At 37.3% G+C, this 18,277-nt stretch overlaps 2 protein-coding genes and 1 pseudogene across 2 annotated transcripts; all 3 read left to right on the forward strand.

Annotated features, from left to right (window-relative positions):
* The first annotated feature begins 816 nt into the window (after nucleotides 1–816).
* LOC125078826 (olfactory receptor 4C11-like) lies at nucleotides 817–1,725 on the forward strand. Its single transcript, XM_047692025.1, has one exon. The coding sequence runs from the start codon at nucleotides 817–819 to the stop codon at nucleotides 1,723–1,725; it is 909 nt and encodes a 302-aa protein (XP_047547981.1).
* Nucleotides 1,726–2,309: 584 nt separating this feature from the next.
* LOC125079817 (olfactory receptor 4C6-like) lies at nucleotides 2,310–8,528 on the forward strand (annotated as a pseudogene).
* Nucleotides 8,529–17,203: 8,675 nt separating this feature from the next.
* Nucleotides 17,204–18,163, forward strand: LOC125078711 (olfactory receptor 4C15). Its single transcript, XM_047691766.1, has one exon. It carries the CDS (start codon nucleotides 17,228–17,230, stop codon nucleotides 18,161–18,163), a length of 936 nt encoding a protein of 311 aa, XP_047547722.1. The 5' UTR covers nucleotides 17,204–17,227.
* The last annotated feature ends 114 nt before the right edge of the window (nucleotides 18,164–18,277 follow it).

The raw sequence follows: 18,277 nt of genomic DNA on the forward strand, positions 1-18,277 counted from the left end.
ACAGAGATTCTCCATGTTCTCAAGTTCAGTTTAAGAGTAGAGTAAAGAGGGTAAATGGGAGTTTTCTTCAGTTTTGACAACCTCAAAGTTCTACAGATATTTGTTACATAACAACCATCAATGAAGTTGACATTGAACACAAGAGATGTAAGCAAAAGATTGTAAAAAGAGATTTTTATAAAGCATGTTTCATCCAAGATACTGACAGGGTCAGAGATGAAGGAGTCAAGAACCCACACATGAGTGAACTGAAGTGAGAATATTTTCTTCTGGAAGGATTCTCCAACAATATCAGTGCTTAATTATATTGGAATGGTGTTTTTCAGATTTCAAAGCATGTAGATTAAAAAAAAGAAAAAACGTAATGCATGAACTATATGTGCGTATATGTCATGTAATTTTTTTTAACCATGGGGAAACTTAGGGTAAGGTAGGACCAGTATTTGACTCCGCTTTTCATATGAAAGATACATTTCAAGGCATTTAAGTCACTTGGCCAAGAAAAGTACAAGTTCTTCCATGTTCAATCTTGGTAGGAATCAAAATTTAAAAAAAAAATTAAATTTTATTCTTCAAATGCAAAGGTTTTGTTGCAATGCAGTTAGTTTCTGAATCTACAGATGGATCTGGGAAAGGCTTGGACTTCACCAGATTTACAGAAATTCATAGAGGATTAAAGGCAGTTGGAGGTAACATAACATGAAACAAAAAGAAGGAATTCCTTGGTCAGCCAACTAGTCTTCCCATGATGTCTCATCTTTTCTTCTCTTTGCAGATTAAACCCTTGTCAAGTGAACCTTACCTGCAGCCACTAGTATGGTGATGAATAGCAGTGTGACTGAATTCATTCTGTTTGGGTTGACACAGGATGCAGGAAAGCAGAAAGCAATATTTGCGGTCTTCTTGATGTTTTATCTTGCCACACTGTTGGGGAACTTTCTCATTGTAGTGACTATTAAGAAAAGCAGGACCCTTGGGAGTCCCATGTACTTCTTCCTATTCTATCTCTCCTTTGCTGATGCCTGCTTCTCTACAACCACAGCCCCCAGATTGATTGTGGATGCCCTATCTCAGAAGAAGACCATTTCCTACAATGAGTGCATGACTCAGGTCTTTGCAGCCCACTTCTTTGGGTGCATGGAAATCTTTGTACTCATCCTCATGGCTTTTGATCGTTATGTAGCCATTTGTAAGCCCTTGCGATACACAACCATCATGAGCCGCCAAGTCTGCCATGTGCTGGTGATTCTGAGCTGGATGGGATCCTGTATCCACTCTTCAGCACAACTTTTCCTGGTTTTGAGATTGCCCTTCTGTGGCCCCAATGTGATTGACCACTATTTCTGTGACTTGCAGCCCTTGTTAAAACTTGCCTGCATGGACACTTATGCGATAAACTTGCTAGTTGTTTCCAACAGTGGAGCCATATGCATGGTGAGTTTCATAATTCTACTTATCTCCTACATTGTCATCTTGTACTCTCTGAGAAATCACAGTGCAGAAGGAAGGCGAAAAGCTCTTTCCACCTGCACCTCCCATTTTATTGTGGTTGTCTTATTTTTTGGTCCATGTATATTCATATACACACGCCCAGCAACTACGTTTCCAATAGACAAGATAGTGGCTGTGTTTTACACAATTGGGACACCCGTGCTCAACCCTCTGATCTATACACTGAGGAATGTGGAAGTGAAAAATGCTATGAAAAAGTTATGGTGTAGCTAAGTATGATTCTGTTGATACAGGATATTCAGGGATTCTATTGTATATTTCCTTAACGTGGTATTTTCCTAGCTTGGTTTTGTTTCTTGGACAAGAAAGATAAAATATTCCCCCTGTGGAAAAAAGAAATAATAAATTTAAATTACACTAATATTTTATATATTTAATTGTATTAATATTAATAAATATTAACACATATATACTTATATTCTGTTATTCTGAGAATACTGCATGAGAAAAGGATTACCTATAGTCCATAACCATCTTGAGAAACCTATGAGGGCCCTTAGTTGAATGCTATTGATAACTGATCATTTCACACAATGAGTTAACTTCCTATACAAATTTGTTTTCAGAAAAGAAAGTACTGATTAGTGAAAGAATGGTTGTGTGTGTGCACATACCAATTCTTTTCTAGATTTTATTCTACTGTTTCTGAATGTGGTCATAAGAGCTAATCCATATGGAACTGGAATTTAGAGAGTGGAGGTTGCCATCTTGAGAATGTGGGATTTGGAGAAGGTATTCTGAGAAAATTCTGCTCTGGAATCTTTACCCGAGCCTTCCTCACTGGGGAATCTACATGGATGGATGCTCAAACTCCAGTCAAAGCTAGAAATCTCAGTGAAAACCTGGACTGTCTTTGGAGAACCTCTAAACATTCTGTGAAGGGTGAGAGAAAAAGAGTCTCATACTTGGCAGTGATGGGCGAATTGGCCATCAGCTGCCTTCTGGTGGGTTCCTTCCCATTGCTCTCCACAAGGGAGAAGGGAGATGCAGTGCAAGTGTTTGGCAGCAGGAATATGCAGAAGAGAGGATAAAGGGTACAAAGGAGACTAGAAAATCATGCACAGTGAAGACCAAGAAAAAAAATAAAAGGAAAATGGGGACTTTATCCAAGCTGGAGAAAGCACCATTGGCTTCTTGTTTTTTGAGAATCACTTGTGGGTATATTAACATTTGAAGGGGAAAAAAAATGAAGTTTCTATGTCATTGACCTAGTGTAGCTTTGTTTCCTTGGTTGCCACGTTATTTTGGGTATCAGGATAAAAAACATTTTTTTTCTTAGTTCTTAATAGTTTCTGCAAAGTAAAAATTCAGATTCCTTGGGAAAACCCAGGACTAGAAAATATGTTTCTTCACTTTTCAAGTTTGGTCTTTTGGTTTTATATATATAAGAATGTTTTAAAAATTATATTTTCGGTTTTAAAGATAACCTACTTGATAGGTGTGATATACACCTACCACTACCACTACATCATAATCTCATAATCGAGCACTGTCACGTGATGCTCTTTCAGTACTTGAGCTTATAATTCCCATCAAATTAATATCAGGAAGTATTTACTTGATAGAGGCTAATGATAAAAGGATACAATGAACTTCACAAGTATGTGAATAATTTCTGCCAATGGAAGACAAAATGTTATCCTGTGCCACCAAAGATTCCCAGAATTTCACATAATAAGGGGTAGCAAAATAAATATTTAAGTCTCAAAGAGGATGTTTGTCAGAGAATAACTGAGGATATTTGAGAAACATTTATTTGCACTCACATAAAAGATCCATTGTTAAGGACAAAAGTTTGTGTAATTAAACCTTATCTGTGGGGCGCCTGGGTGGCTCAGTGGGTTAAGCCGCTGCCTTCGGCTCAGGTCATGATCTCAGGGTCCTGGGATCGAGCCCCGCATCGGGCTCTCTGCTCAGCAGGGAGCCTGCTTCCTCCTCTCTCTCTGCCTGCCTCTCTGCCTGCTTGTAATCTCTCTGTCAAATAAATAAATAAAATCTTTAAAAAAAAAATAAACCTTATCTGTAAATGGGGAAGGCTTTGAAGTAAATTGGATGGAGATTGACTTTAGAAAGTAGTCATGAAGAAAAGGGAAAAGGAATCACTCCATGTATTAGAATAGGAGAAAGGAAAAGTCTTAAATTAATCGTTGATGGGTCAGGGAAAAAATTATAAAATGACTTTCTCAAAGATCCAAGGGAACTCTCATAAAATGTTTTTGTGATTTCAGTGGTGAAGGGAGCTATTTTTTTAGTTCCCCTCATCTCTATGTTCAGGTTGGAGGCTCGTTGTACAGACAAGTAAGTACCTCAGGATCCAGGATAGAATCATCAGCAGGGTGTTAGAGACAACAAGAATAGTTAGTGTTAGGGCAATTTTCCTACGAGTTACTTCAAATAGCTAGACAACGGTGGGGTTCTGTTGGACCTTCGCAGTTAACAGCCAGTTACAAAGGTTCTGTGGGGTTCTACAGAGATCCGTCACCCTATCTTTCCTTCAGCCCATGATTCAGAAAGAGAGGATCCCAAGGTAGAATGATGGTGTTTGAACAAGGTAGAATTCAGTTAAGGAATTTAGCAATGTCTTATGCTCTAAATGTCCTTTGGGTCTCTAGGCTGTCCTGCAGTGTAAAAAATACCTAAGGGGCACCTGGCTGATTCAGTGGGTTAAAGCTTCTGCCTTCTGCTCAGGTCATGATCCCAGAGTCCTGGGATCGAGTCCCGCGTTGGGATTTCTGCTCAGCGGGGAGCCTGCTTCCTCCTCTCTCTTTCTGCCTGCCTCTGCCTACTTATGATCTCTCTGTGTCAAATAAATAAATAAAATCTTTAAAAAAATTTAAAAAACCTAAAATAAATAAATAAATAAATTTCAATGAGGAAAGATGGGATTTTTTTTTTTTTACCAGAAATTCCAGCAAAGGTCCTGAGATTGCATTTTTTATGGGTGAAGCGACTCACCCTGAAACAGTGACTTTTGTAAAACAACAACAAAAGATTCCCTGGTCTTCCAAACCTGGACTGTATCCTTACTCTTGAAGCATAGGTGGAAACATCAATTACACTTTGTGATTTGACCATGCGGCGGGGGGCGGCAGAATCTATTTCAAAGAGAAGGAATTGATAGCCCAACAGGCAGAAAGCAAACCCAAAGCATCTACACCAGATTTTGATTCCTCTGCTTTGCCCATTTTCACAACTGCTTCTTCAGGTACCCATGGCATCAGATTCTCCCATGGTGGCTCTTGTCCATATAGTCATATTGTGCAAATTAGAGAAGTGTGCTTTGTCCTCAAGACACTTTACTTCCAGATAGCAGAAAATTGTCATGATACATTTACTGCTCTACAAGACCTTTCACTGCCATCTCTCAAAGCACTGCTATAATAAATATATAAATCTTGGGTATCCATATGTCAATGGTGAATCCTTAGATGTGGAGCCCTTTGCATGCAAGGGTGTGGCAGCCTTGGATGTCCCCGTTAGACGGAATTAATTCTTAATCATGCATTCTATACCATATCATGGAAGATTCTGTCTTTAGGTGATGTTGTCCAAAACACTTTGGAATAATATTTACTTTTTTCTCTCCTTACATCAATGTCAAGTCCCTCAGCAAAATCTATTGTATCTACCTTCATAATATACCCACCTCTACCCCTACCACCAAGTTCCAAACCACCATCATTTTAATGGTAGCAATAACCTCCTAACAAGTCTGCTTCTACTCTTGTTCCTTTATGAACCATTCTCTGGACAGAAGCCAGAATTATCCTCTTACAATGATCTTCAAGGTCCTGCAACATATGTCATCAACCACTCTTTATTCATTCCAATACTGTTAAGCTAGCTTCCTTTGATCAGTGGTACCAACCATGCTCCCTCCTCAAGGACTTTTCAATTGCTGGTTTCTCTATCTGGAAACTTCTTTCCTTGGATATCATTGTGGGTCTTTCCACATTCATTCAAGTTTGGCTTTTGCCATCCCTTCTCAAAGAAGTGTTCTCTGATTACCTTACAGAAAATAATCCTACTCAGGGACCATGTATCATTTACCCTGCTTTATAGTTCTCCTAGCAGGTATTATAATTTGACATAATGTAAAATTCCTTTTCTATTTGCTATTTTCTGTCTCTACTTACTAGAATATAGGCTTTAGGAAAGCAGAGACTTTATCTGCCTTTTTTTTTCCCCCCTAGAGTGTTAGGTATATAGTAGACTATGAGTATTTTGAGGTGAATTTATAAGTGAATGGCTAAATAAGCCATAAAATTATATTGCATTAAATAATCCTCCCCTACATCTCTCTCTCTCTCTCTCTCTCTCACACACACACACACACACACACACACACACACACACACACACAGGCACACACACTCAAACACCAGGACCAGACTGATAATTCTTGTTTGGCAGGTTGGTTTCATTGTGGTTGAAAAGGATACTCATGTTAGCTAAGTCTGGCTGGGATTGGAATTGGGAAGCTAATAAGAAAAAAAATTTGGTTTCTATTTGACTTTGAAGAAACTTTTAAAGATTTCTTACAAATTGATTAAGCAGAAACAAACCAACAAAATAAAACAGAAAAACCCATGGTGAAAGAACACAGAGGACAAGAATATCTGGATCTTTACAAGTCTTCTCTTTATCTTATTTAGTTTACCTCTCCTAAATATAATGGCCTCTCTTCTCTTACCCAAAGGCAAAATAATTTTTAAATATGTGAAACCATAACTCTCAAAAAATATAAAATGAACACATGACAAAAGTTTTATTTAGTTCATTCATTACTGAGGAAACTGGTAAGATTATACTCAGCCTAAAGGAAACTCCAAAATACCATCCTTATATTATTCAATCAGGAATGTGTCATTAATTTACAAATAAATGCTAAACTGGCTTGATCCCTAATGGTCAGGGAAATCAATCAACTTTCCACCAAACAGCATATGCATTTCTATGGACCAGAATTGTTAGCGTTATTATCAGTTTTATAAATTTAAAGAGTTCAAAAATAGCTCAAGACAATTAAAGGCATAAATCCCATAGAATCATCTAATCCCAAGGAAAGTGCCATAGATGACACATAGGCTTCAACTGAAGATGTCCAGTAATCTTCATGTTACATATCTTTTTTTTTGTTATTAAGTTTTTTTTTTATTCTTTTTATTTTATTTTATTTTTTATAAACATATAATATATTTTTATCCCCAGGGGAACAGGTCTGTGAATCGCCAGGTTTACACACTTCACAGCACTCACCATAGCACATACCCTCCCCAATGTCCATAACCCCACCCCCCCTCCCAACCCCTCTCCCTCCATCAACCCTCAGTTTGTTTTGTGAGATTAAGAGTCACTTATGGTTTGTCTCTCTCCCAATCCCATCTTGTTTCATTTACTCTTCTCCTACCCCCTTAACCCCCCATGTTGCATCTCCTCTCCCTCATATCGGGGAGATCATGTGATAGTTGTCTTTCTCCGATTGACTTATTTCGCTAAGCATGATACCCTCTAGTTCCATCCATGTCGTCGCAAATGGCAAGATTTCATTTCTTTTGATGGCTGCATAGTATTCCATTGTGTATATATACCACATCTTCTTTATCCATTCGTCTGTTGATGGACATCTAGGTTCTTTCCATAGTTTGTTATTGTAGACATTGCTGCTATAAACATTTGGGTGCACGTGCCCCTTCGGATCACTACGTTTGTATCTTTAGGGTAAATACCCAGCAGTGCAATTGCTGGGTCATAGGGTAGTTCTATTTTCAACATTTTGAGGAACCTCCATGCTGTTTTCCAGAGTGGTTGCACCAGCTTGCATTCCCACCAACAGTGTAGGAGGGTTCCCCTTTCTCTGCATCCTCGCCAGCATCTGTCATTTCCTGACTTGTTAATTTTAGCCATTCTGACTGGTGTGAGGTGATATCTCATTGTGGTTTTGATTTATATTTCCCTGATGCCGAGTGATATGGAGCACTTTTTCATGTGTCTGTTGGCCATCTGGATGTCTTCTTTGGAGAAGTGTCTGTTCATGTCTTTTGTCCATTTTTTGACGTGATTATCTGTTTTGTGTGTGTTGAGTTTGAGGAGTTCTTTGTAGATCTTGTATATCAACTCTTGGGAATTACAGATAACCCAGAGTTGCAGAAAATGCTCTCTGCTGTGTTCCTAACTATGTATGTGTTCATAGATTTGGGAAACTTACTCATTGTGGTAACTGTGATCACTAGTCAGATCACCTATGTATTTTTTCCTTACTTCCTTATACCTCATGGATGCCATGTACTCTTTTATCATTGTCCCCCAAGATGATTGTGGACCCTCTCTCCAAGAGCACTACCATCTCATTAGAAGACTGCCTGACTCAGCTATTTGCAGAGCATTTCTTTGGTGGTGTGGGGATCATCCTTCTCATCATGATGGCCTATGACTGCTATGTGGCCATCTATAAGCCCCTGCACTACATGACCATCATGAGCTCTTACATGTGCTGTCTGCTGCTTGGAGGGGCCTGGGTGGGAGGAGCTCTCCACGCAGTAATACAGCTTCTCTTCATGTATCAAATACTCTCCTGTGGTCCCAATGTCATTGATCACTTTATGTGTGATTTGTTTCCTTCGTTGAAACTGGCCAGCACGGACACCCACATGCTGTGTCCCTTAGTCATCCTCCTGAGTGGGGTAATATGTGTGACCATTTTCCTTATCCTCATCACTTCCTATGTGGTCATCCTCTGCTCCCTGAGTTCTTGCACCTCTGGAGGGTGGTGCAAAGCCCTCTCCACCTGTGGCTCCCACCTCACTGTGGTCATCCTGTTCTTTTTGCTATTCATTTTTTTGTGTGTGCGGCCTGTGACCACTTACCTCAAAGACAAGGCAATGGCTGTGTTCTTTACCATTGTTGCACCCATGTTAAATCCATTTATCTATATCCTGAAGGATGCTGAGGTAAAAAAATATCATGAGGGAACTGGTAAAATGAAGGACCCTTGGCATCATTGGGTTACATGCTAAGGACAGATATTCCCTACAAGGACAATGAAGTCCCACCAGTCCCATTTATTCCAAGCCATTGAGCACACAGCAGCCAATGGCATCTTTTAAGTGTACAAATCAGGTTAAGATATTTTAATCATGTTATTTCCTACCTGTCTAGTAAGTGTTGTGCTCCATTCCTTTTTTTTTTTTTTTTTTAATAATATGCTGGCCACTCTTTTTCCTTTCCTTTCCTTTTTTTTTTCCTTTATTTTTTTTTTTAATAATTCAAATCTGGTTGTCAATAATTCAGGTACTGGTTCAGGGCTTTTGTTTGTTCTTACTCTGCTTGCTGCTGGGCTTCTCTTTCTCAGAGCCACTGCTTGGCTGGCTAATCTCATTCTTTTTTCTTTCCATTTTAACCTCCTTGAGGTGAAGCTTCCACCTCTTTACACAAGTCTCTCCTGATGTCTTTTCCTGGTCATTCCCCTTAGTTATTCTCTGCCTCTTCATTCCTGAATTCATTTTACATGTCTTCCTCTTGCCTCATGTCAAAAAAGAAAAAGCCCGTGGCAGCATAAGTAATTTATTGTTAGTAAAAAATTTAGGATTATAATTCTTTTCTGTTTTAATTATTAATTAAAGAACTGGAAGGATCATAATGATATTCCTAACCTTAAATATTTGTAATCTGTTTGGGAATTTTCCTAGTGTCAAAAGTAGGTCCAGAACTCCATCTTCTCTTACATAGGTAAGAGCTATTATCACCATTTGTGATGAAATTATTACCTGTCAGTTCAATTTCATAAATTTCTTCTCTTATTTGTTCTATGGGATCCCCAAATTAATTCACATTATATAGCTTTACTTATTAAACATATTACTTAGGGATTCAATGCCTGAGTTCTTGACACTAATATTTGAAACAAATTTTGATCTTACTACTTTTTTTTTTTGAGATCAAGGTTTTAAAATTTATTTTATTTATTTATTTTATTAACATAGAATGTATAATTCATTTCAGGGGTTCAGGTCTGTGATTCATCAGTCTTAGACAATTCACAGCACTCACCATAGCACATACCCTCCCCAGTGTCCATCACCCAGCCAACCCATCTTTCCCACTCCCCTCCCCTCCAGCAACCCTCAGTTGTTTCCTGAGATTAAGAGTCTCCTAAGGTTTGTCTCCCTCTCTGGCCTCGTCCTGTTCCACTTTTCCTTCCCTTGCCCCATGGTCCTCTGTCTTATCTCTCAAATTCCTCATGTCATTGAGAGAATGTGATAATTATCTTTCTCTAATTGACTTCTTTCACTTAGCACAAGAGCCTCTAGATGATCTTACTACCTTTTTAAAGGACTTGCTGTTACTAATATTAGCTTATAAATTGTATGATTATCTCTATATTAGAATTTAAAAATTCAATACTAAAAAAAAAAGAAGAAAAATTCAATACTATTCATGATACAAAGGCATAGCAAAATAAAGTAAAATGCTGCCTTAGTTTGTAGAATATCTGCCTAAAAAGCTATTGCAAGCAGATTTATGGAGAAACATTAGATGAACTTGCTTCCTATCTCACTTAGAAAAATTAAGCCATCAGAAGAACATTTCCATAGTCATGACTAACAATTTACCAGCATCTGTTCAAATATATACTACCTTCCTACCTTCTTCAATAAACACACTACCTTGCTCCTATCCAAAGGCAACCAATCTCTTTATAATATGATTTCTGAGTCTCACTTCCTTATCACTTACATAAATGCATCTCTTATTTCATCTATGTTTCCCTTACTAATGGATCATTTGTTCAGCAAAGAAGCAGTCTGTCATTTCTTTTATTTATTTATTTCATTTCTTTTATTTTTAAAATGAAAATTTCCCTTGATCTTATTTTCTTTATCAGCCACCATTTTCTATGATGAATTAATAATACCCTTCCACCAGAATGACAAAGTGTATTCTCACTGAAATTGATGAACTGATTCTAAAATTTGTATGTACGTGTAGCTATGTTTAAACAGCCTTGGCAGTAAAACCAGTGTGAGCAATAAAAGAGCTAGGGGAGAGGATCTTCTACATACCAGAACATACCGTAAAGATCTGCTTTGTAAACATTTTGCTGTAGGCCTGTTAATAAAGAACCTTAAAGAGTGGAAGAAATGGCCCAGAGATTAAGCCATCTATCTTTGGAAATGTGGTATAAACTTTGTAAATTAATAAATGATAAAGGCAGAATTTTAAATCTGAAGGAAGAATGGTTTATTGAATTAATTCTGGGAGGGCAAATTGCTATTTATCTGCCTCTACTCGATACCCCCATTTCATACATTTCTTTGTGCCTGTCTCTGTCCTCTCTCATTTTTGATTTATAAAGTTGTTTTTTTAAAACTTCAACTAATATTTGCACAAATATTTATCAAATATTATATTGTTATATTATCTGTCTCATCCCATCTTCACACTATTATTTCAGTGTTATACCACTCATTTCCTCTAATAGAATCAAATAATTAGTGATGAAGAAAACAGGGCATGGTATAAAGTAGAAGATGCTAAGTGTGGTTTGAAGTAGGGTCCAGAGTTCCAGGATTAATTGCTGGAGTCCTGCTGTTGAGTCATGTGTTTAGAAGATCATCTTCTCTAGGAATGTGCACTGGGTCAGATGGTTCTTCTGTTCAGGGAATCTCTCTAAAATTTCAGTTAAAAGGAAATAATGCTCGTTCCTTAGTACCACAGGTGAATAACACTTGTCCCTTAATACCACAGGTAGATAACACCTGTCCCTCAATACCACAGGTGAAGTTACTTCTGCATGTTCACATGTCTTTTTTTTTTAAAATATTTTATTTATTTATTTGACAGACAGAGATCACAAGTAGGCAGAGAGGCAGGCAGAGAGAGAGAGAGAGGAGGAAGCAGGCTCCCTGCTGAGCAGAGAGCCCGATGTGGGGCTCGATCCCAGGACCCTGGGATCATGACCTGAGCCAAAGGCAGAGGCTTTAACCCACTGAGCCACCCAGGTGCCCCGCATGTTCACATTTCTGATGAATCACCTCAATTCTGCTTCTTTTTGTCAGATGTGAATACACACAAAAATAGGTAGGATACAAGAGTGTGTAGAACAACAGGCTCCTGTGTATGGACCCTCTCCGAAGGGACATCGTGAGCTAAGTCTACGTTTCCCTCAAGCTTCAATCCCAGGGCTACCTAGATTCAGAGTAAGCAGACCTGCCATCCCCTCTCTTAAAAAAAATGGAAAAGAGAAAAATTCCTTTAATCTTTAAAAATTGTGTGCTTTAGTTTTAAAGTGATGGCATATATAGCTTAAGCACTGAGGAATAAAAAAGTAGATTTTAGATTAGTCTATACATTTTTGCACATTATTCATAAAATGTGTTAATCTTTAACAAGCACCTGTTGCTACTCCACTCCCAACACATTACAGGTCCTTGTGGATTGATTTTGTACTTCATCCCAGGACTCAGCTCTTGTATTTGGTAAGCACATGGACATTTTGCCTTAATGCTGCACAGAGATATTGTATTCCATCCCAATCCACAGTTTTCTATTCCTGAATATGAAGGGAATGGAAAGTGTCTTTAAATAGAAACCCAGGAGAATTTGGAAAAATAAAAAAATAGTAGAAACTTTAATTGGTTGGAGACATAAATATTTGCAAATACTTGATCGAATCAAACCACAGGAAACTGTCTTGAAAAATCATACTGATGGGAAATTGCCAAACCCTGAGGAGAACTGAGAAACAATTCTACAGGGTCATGTCCTCTCAGGGATAATTCTTTAAATTGCACTTGGAAATCAAGGAGGAAACTTTTGCTTCTTTACTTTTTTCCTGGAGACCATGTTGAAGATTGATAAGTAGTGGGGAGCATTCTCTACCTTGTCAGCCAGAGTTGCTCTTTCTCTCCCTCTTACATGTACAAGTAAGACTTGGGAACAAACTTCATGTTTTGGGTAGACATTGAAGGGGCTTTTCTCTGTGCAGTATAGGAGATTGCCATCACCAGAATTTTCTAGAAACTGACAAACGGTGAGATTTATAATGCACATTTTTGCATTTTCAGGGAGGACTTTAAAGTGTAATGTAGTACTTAAAAAAATGCTGTTGTTCAACTACTAAGTTTAATGCAAGCATGAGTCTATCACTTAGCTGTGTACCTTGGGCAAGCTACATAACTTTTTCACTGTGAAGCTTCATTTTTAACCTAGATTATATATGAAAAGTCTCAAAGGATTTGGAAACAAAGTAATTTATGTGGCATTCACAGGACAGCACTTGACACAATAATATGTGCTCAATAAATAGCTGCTCTTAAAATGCAAACATTTTTTAGAGGGTTAGCAGTACCCAATACAGGGGTGCCTGGGTGGCTCAGTGGAGTAAAGCCTCTGCCTTCAGCTCAGGTAATGATCTCGGGGTCCTGGGATTGAGCCCCATATTGGGCTGTCTGCTCTGTAGGGAGCCTGCTTCCTCCTCTGTCTCTGCCTGCCTCTCTGCCTACTTGTGATCTCTATCTGTCAAGTAAATAAATAAATAAAATAAAAAAAAAAGGAGTACCTAACGCATTACAACTAATAAAATTAGAACTTATTTAGTTTTTCTTCTTCAAGTTAAATCCAAATGATGATGAAATGCAGCATGTACCTATTTTGGTCCTAGTCATGTAATCCTATATTTTTTATTCTTTCTGATTATATTCTCATATATAATTCATCTTCTAATGCCTTCCTTATCCTGATATTTTAGGTTAAGAGGTGCATTTTTTTTAATCTGCAAGGAATACTGAAGCATTATCAGGCAAATTTAAGTGCTGTTTACTATTAAAGAGTTATATGTAATACAGAACTCTATAGTCCCACAACAAATCCCTAACAAATGGCACAGGGAAAGACATCAAGAGTTAAGGACATTAAGGACATTAAGCAAGTATCTTATTGAAATCAAAGAGCAGAGGTTTCTTATTTTAAATATGTCCACTTATTTTTATCTAAGTACTTGATGCCAAAAATAACATTACATTTCTGTCTCAGAATCTTTCAAGAATATTTAAGTGGCTGAATCTCTGCACTGCTTTGGTACTAGTTGTTGGGGTTTGTCTCTCTTAAAGTGAGATAAATCTCTAAGACAACAGAAAAAAGAATGCTCAAGCATCCCTCAGGAAGACACAGGTGGAAACAGAAAATGCTTTTTACTTTTATTTTTTTTTTCAAATTCCAGACACAGTAAGAGTATAAAATAGTAAAAATATAAAACATTTAGTGGAATCAGCAGAGCAATACTGATAAAAGAGAAAGGGAACCCAGATTGTAGGGAAAAGAATATGCTTCATTAGAAAGATAAAGAATAATTTTTTTTTATTGCTGAAGAAAATAATGATCCCAAATCAGAAATAGAGTGGATTGTAGGATTTTAGGGAGAATCATTAAGAATGGAGTTTTAATCTACTCTTTTAATTTGTACTAACTATATTTTTAAAATACATGCAAATATGTCACATGCACTAATTTAGTTTGAAATATAATTGCAAAATTCTACTTATAATGGTGACCTTACTATTAATTCCTCAAGTAGTTTCTGTTTTTTTGTTTTTGTTGTTGTTGTTGTTGTTTTTATTTTTGTAATGTCCTCCTCCACAGAACTAATGGGTATAAGCAAGATGTCAGAGAGAGAATTCAGGAGAGAAATCATAAAGTGAATACATAGGCTTGAAAAAATTATCAGTGACAATATAGAATCTCTAAGGGCAGAAATGAGATCTAATTTGGCCAGACTAAAAAATGCTATGAATGAGTTGCAGTATAAAATGAATACTCTAACAGCCTGGGTAAATGAAACAGAAAAAGAATCAGTGATCTAGAAGATAAGCTGATGGAAAAGATGGAAGTTGAGGAAATCAGACATAGGCATCTAGAAGCACACAAAGAAAGGGTTGAAGAGATTAACGAAGACATTAAACGTTCCAATGTCCGAATTCTTGGGATTCTCATATAGTTTTAAAAATATACTTGAAAGTTGAAACAGGAATTTCTATTATTTTCAGAATGATTGATGCAAGAATTAGTTTTGTGCCAAAATGAATGGGAAGGAAATACTGGGCAAAGCGATAAGTGGGGAGGCAAAATTCCCCAGGTCACAGCCCAGGAGATGGACCAAAATTCCATTTACAGCCACAAGGGTCCTTGAGCAATCTCTGGTGCACCTCCAGTGTACTGAAGAGTACAGCTATTGAAAAGGATAGACCTTTGAATCTTTGGGAAAGTTTGGGCCTTGATACATCTATTTATGAAAAGCTTATAATAGTTTAACATTTTTAGTTTAAGAAGCTATGTTATTATGTTAGTTCCACCTACACAAATTAATTATACTGGACATTTGATAAAATGATTCTCAAGTCCCCTCTCCTTTTTTCTGAACAGCTAAGTTGATGGAAAATGATGGTGCTGTGGATTTAAAGATTTTTTAGAGATGTCTGGGTGATCCATTGGTTTAATTATCTGACTGTTGCTTTCAGCTAAGGTAGTTGAGCTCAGTGTCTTGAGATCATGCTCTGCCTCCAACACTGCATTCAACAGAGTTTGCTTCAGATTCTCTCTCCCTCTCCCTCTGCCCCTCCTGCTCATACTCTTTCTCTAGAATAAATAAATCATCTTAAAAAAATAAACTTGATTTTTAATTTTAAATTCATACAGTTCTTTTTTATTACTAAATAATTTAAATTTTGCTTTATTCACTCACTTCCTTTTTATCTTATATTCTATTTTAAAAATTTTTATTTATTTTTAAATTTCTTTTCGTGTTCCACAATTCATTGTTTATGTCGTTCTGTCTAGATACTTATTGAAATCTTCACATATTGATTTTAAGGTTATTTTAACACGTATGTATAAATGGGCAGAGTTACTATACATTTGTTGCTTTTCTCATTTTACATATTATAAAAATCCTTCACCATTCATGTCCTCACATTACTAATTAGTGTTTTACTGACTGCATCAGATGCTATCAATCTGTCATAGTCTGAATTATAGAAGATCTTCCTATTGTTGACCACATTAGATATTTCTAAATTTTCATTATTATAAATGACACAACATCATCTTCCATTATAAAAGTTATACCACCCTATTTAACTTTTAGAATATCTTTGTGGTAGGATTTCCTACTATGAGGAATACAAATATGTTTATTCTGGAAATAATGCAAAAGCATTTTCTGAATGATTACATGAGTGAAGCAGTTTCACTGCAATTTTAGAATTAGCATATTTTTAAAAACCATGATTTAACAACCTGAGGGTTTTGAAGGGGCGGGGGGCGGTGGGAGGTTGGGGGAGCCAGGTGGTGGGTATTAAGGAGGGCACGTATTGCATGGAGCACTGGGTGTGGTGCAAAAACAATGAATACTGTTACCCTGAAAAGAAATTTTAAAAAAAAGTTAAAAATAAAAAAACACGATTTAAAATTAAAAAAAACATATTTTATCTTATGATGGATTAAAATTTCCAGCTCACTTTGTGTGTGTAGAGACTGGGTAATCAAAATCCCAAACTGTTGCCAATTTTTATCTGTGAGTAATTGGGACATTATCTTCTGATTCTGCACTCATTTGTTCTGTGTCCTTCATCAAATGGACTCATCCAAACATGAACAAGGGTATCAGAAGGCTTGAACCTTTACAGGTGGATGGAGAATTGAAAGGCCAACCTGTTCTGCATTCTTGCAAGAAAAGGAAAGTTCTTGTTGTTTTCTGTTGACACAGTGGGTGTTAGAACTGAAGTTTTTCTATTAACACTCCAGATCTAGCATGTGTTCTGAACTTTATCTTTGTATGCATGAGTTTCCTACCAGTAAAATAAGGATAAGACCTAATATGGACTGTATCCTAGGCATTAGGCCCAGAACAATTTTTTTTTTTTGTATTATTTAACTTAGTCAACATGGCAACACTCTGATATAGGTTGTTTTTTTTTTTCTTCTAAATTCCAGTTCTTATTTTAAAATGATGAAAAACAGACAAACAAACAAACAAACAAACAATTCAACACATGGATACTTGTTCTGTGTTTGTACGGAGCTTTCCCATGTATCTTTCTCTTTTGTAAGGAATGAATGAACTCATCTTAAAGGCCAAGTTCATTTCAGATGTTTAAAGAAATATTTGGAGAGTAGCCATGATTTGCAAGTGCCTCTTAACATGAATCTTATTCTTCTGTTTGCAGATCATGCAAACTCCTGGCAAGGATAACATGCAAATGTCCTCTGCTCCTATTCTGTGCGCATGGGTGGACATGATGACTCCAGTGTCATGCTCCTTTCCTTAGAACCCTTCTCAACAGTTCACTCCAGGAAGCCACTGCTAAGTGACTAGAGTTGGTAATTGAGATAAACTATTTATCCACATGTGGATACCTCCTTTGCCCCTTATTGTAGCTCTGGCTATTTTAAAGTATTTAATAATAGTATTTAATAATATTTAAAAATAGTATTTTTTCTCCTCCTCAATTCTTCCTGACCTCCCAATAGCACCTTCAACAAATTTTGAATTTTGTGTTCTTAGTGATGCTAGAAATACAGAAGATAATTTTTCATGTGGATGCACCAACTTCTTAATGACTACTGTATCACATTGCACTGTCTGAAACACATTTTTCTTTCTCATAATTGTAGACTCTACATGTTTCTTCTGGCAGCTTTGAGCTTTCCCTTGGAAATCATGCAAAACCAAAGCTTTGTAACTGAGTTTGTCCTTCTGGGGCTTTCACAGAATCCTAATGTTCAGAAAATAGTATTTGTTGTGTTTTTGTTTGGCTACATTGCAACTGTCGGGGGCAACTTGCTAATTGTGGTGACCATCAGAAGCAGCCCAGCACTCCTTGGCTCCCCCATGTACTTCTTCTTGGCTTTCCTGTCCTTCCTGGATGCCTGCTTCTCTACTGTCATTGCCCCCAAGATGATTGTGGACTCCCTCTATGAGAGGAAAACCATCTCTTTTGGAGGTTGCATGACCCAGCTCTTTGCCGAACACTTCTTTGCTGGGGTGGAGGTGATTGTCCTCACAGCCATGGCCTATGACCGCTATGTGGCCATCTGTAAGCCCCTACACTACACAACCATCATGAACTGGAGGCTCTGTGGCATTCTGATGGGTATATCCTGGACAGGGGGTTTTCTGCATTCAATGATACAAATTCTCTTTACTTTCCAGCTGCCCTTCTGTGGCCCCAATGTCATTGATCACTTCATGTGTGATTTGTACCCATTACTGGAGCTTGCCTGCACTGACACTCACATCTTTGGCCTTTTGGTGGTTTCCAACAGTGGGTCTATCTGCATCATAATATTCTCTTTGTTGCTTGTCTCCTATGTTGTCATCTTGCTCTCTCTGAGAACCCATAGTCCTGAAGGGCAGCGGAAAGCTCTTTCCACCTGTGGATCTCATATTGCTATTGTGGTTTTATTCTTTGTCCCTTGCATATTTGTGTATGCACGACCTCCATCTGCTTTCTCCTTTGACAAAATGGTGGCTATATTTTACACCATCCTAACTCCTTTGCTCAATCCTTTGATTTACACTTTTAGGAATAGGGAAATGAAAAATGCCATAAAGAAAGTATGGAACAGACTGATGGTGTTTTGTAGTGACAAATGAAATATTAAAGTTTAAAAAGATTGTGAAGAATAAAAGTCAAATTTTCGAGACAAAAGCTTTGTGTTGTTGGACCTCTTTAATAGGTGCTTATATAATGAAACCAAAAATAAAAAC

Source organism: Lutra lutra, chromosome 10 (assembly GCF_902655055.1).
Source record: "Lutra lutra chromosome 10, mLutLut1.2, whole genome shotgun sequence".
Classification (NCBI taxonomy): Eukaryota; Metazoa; Chordata; class Mammalia; order Carnivora; family Mustelidae; genus Lutra; species Lutra lutra.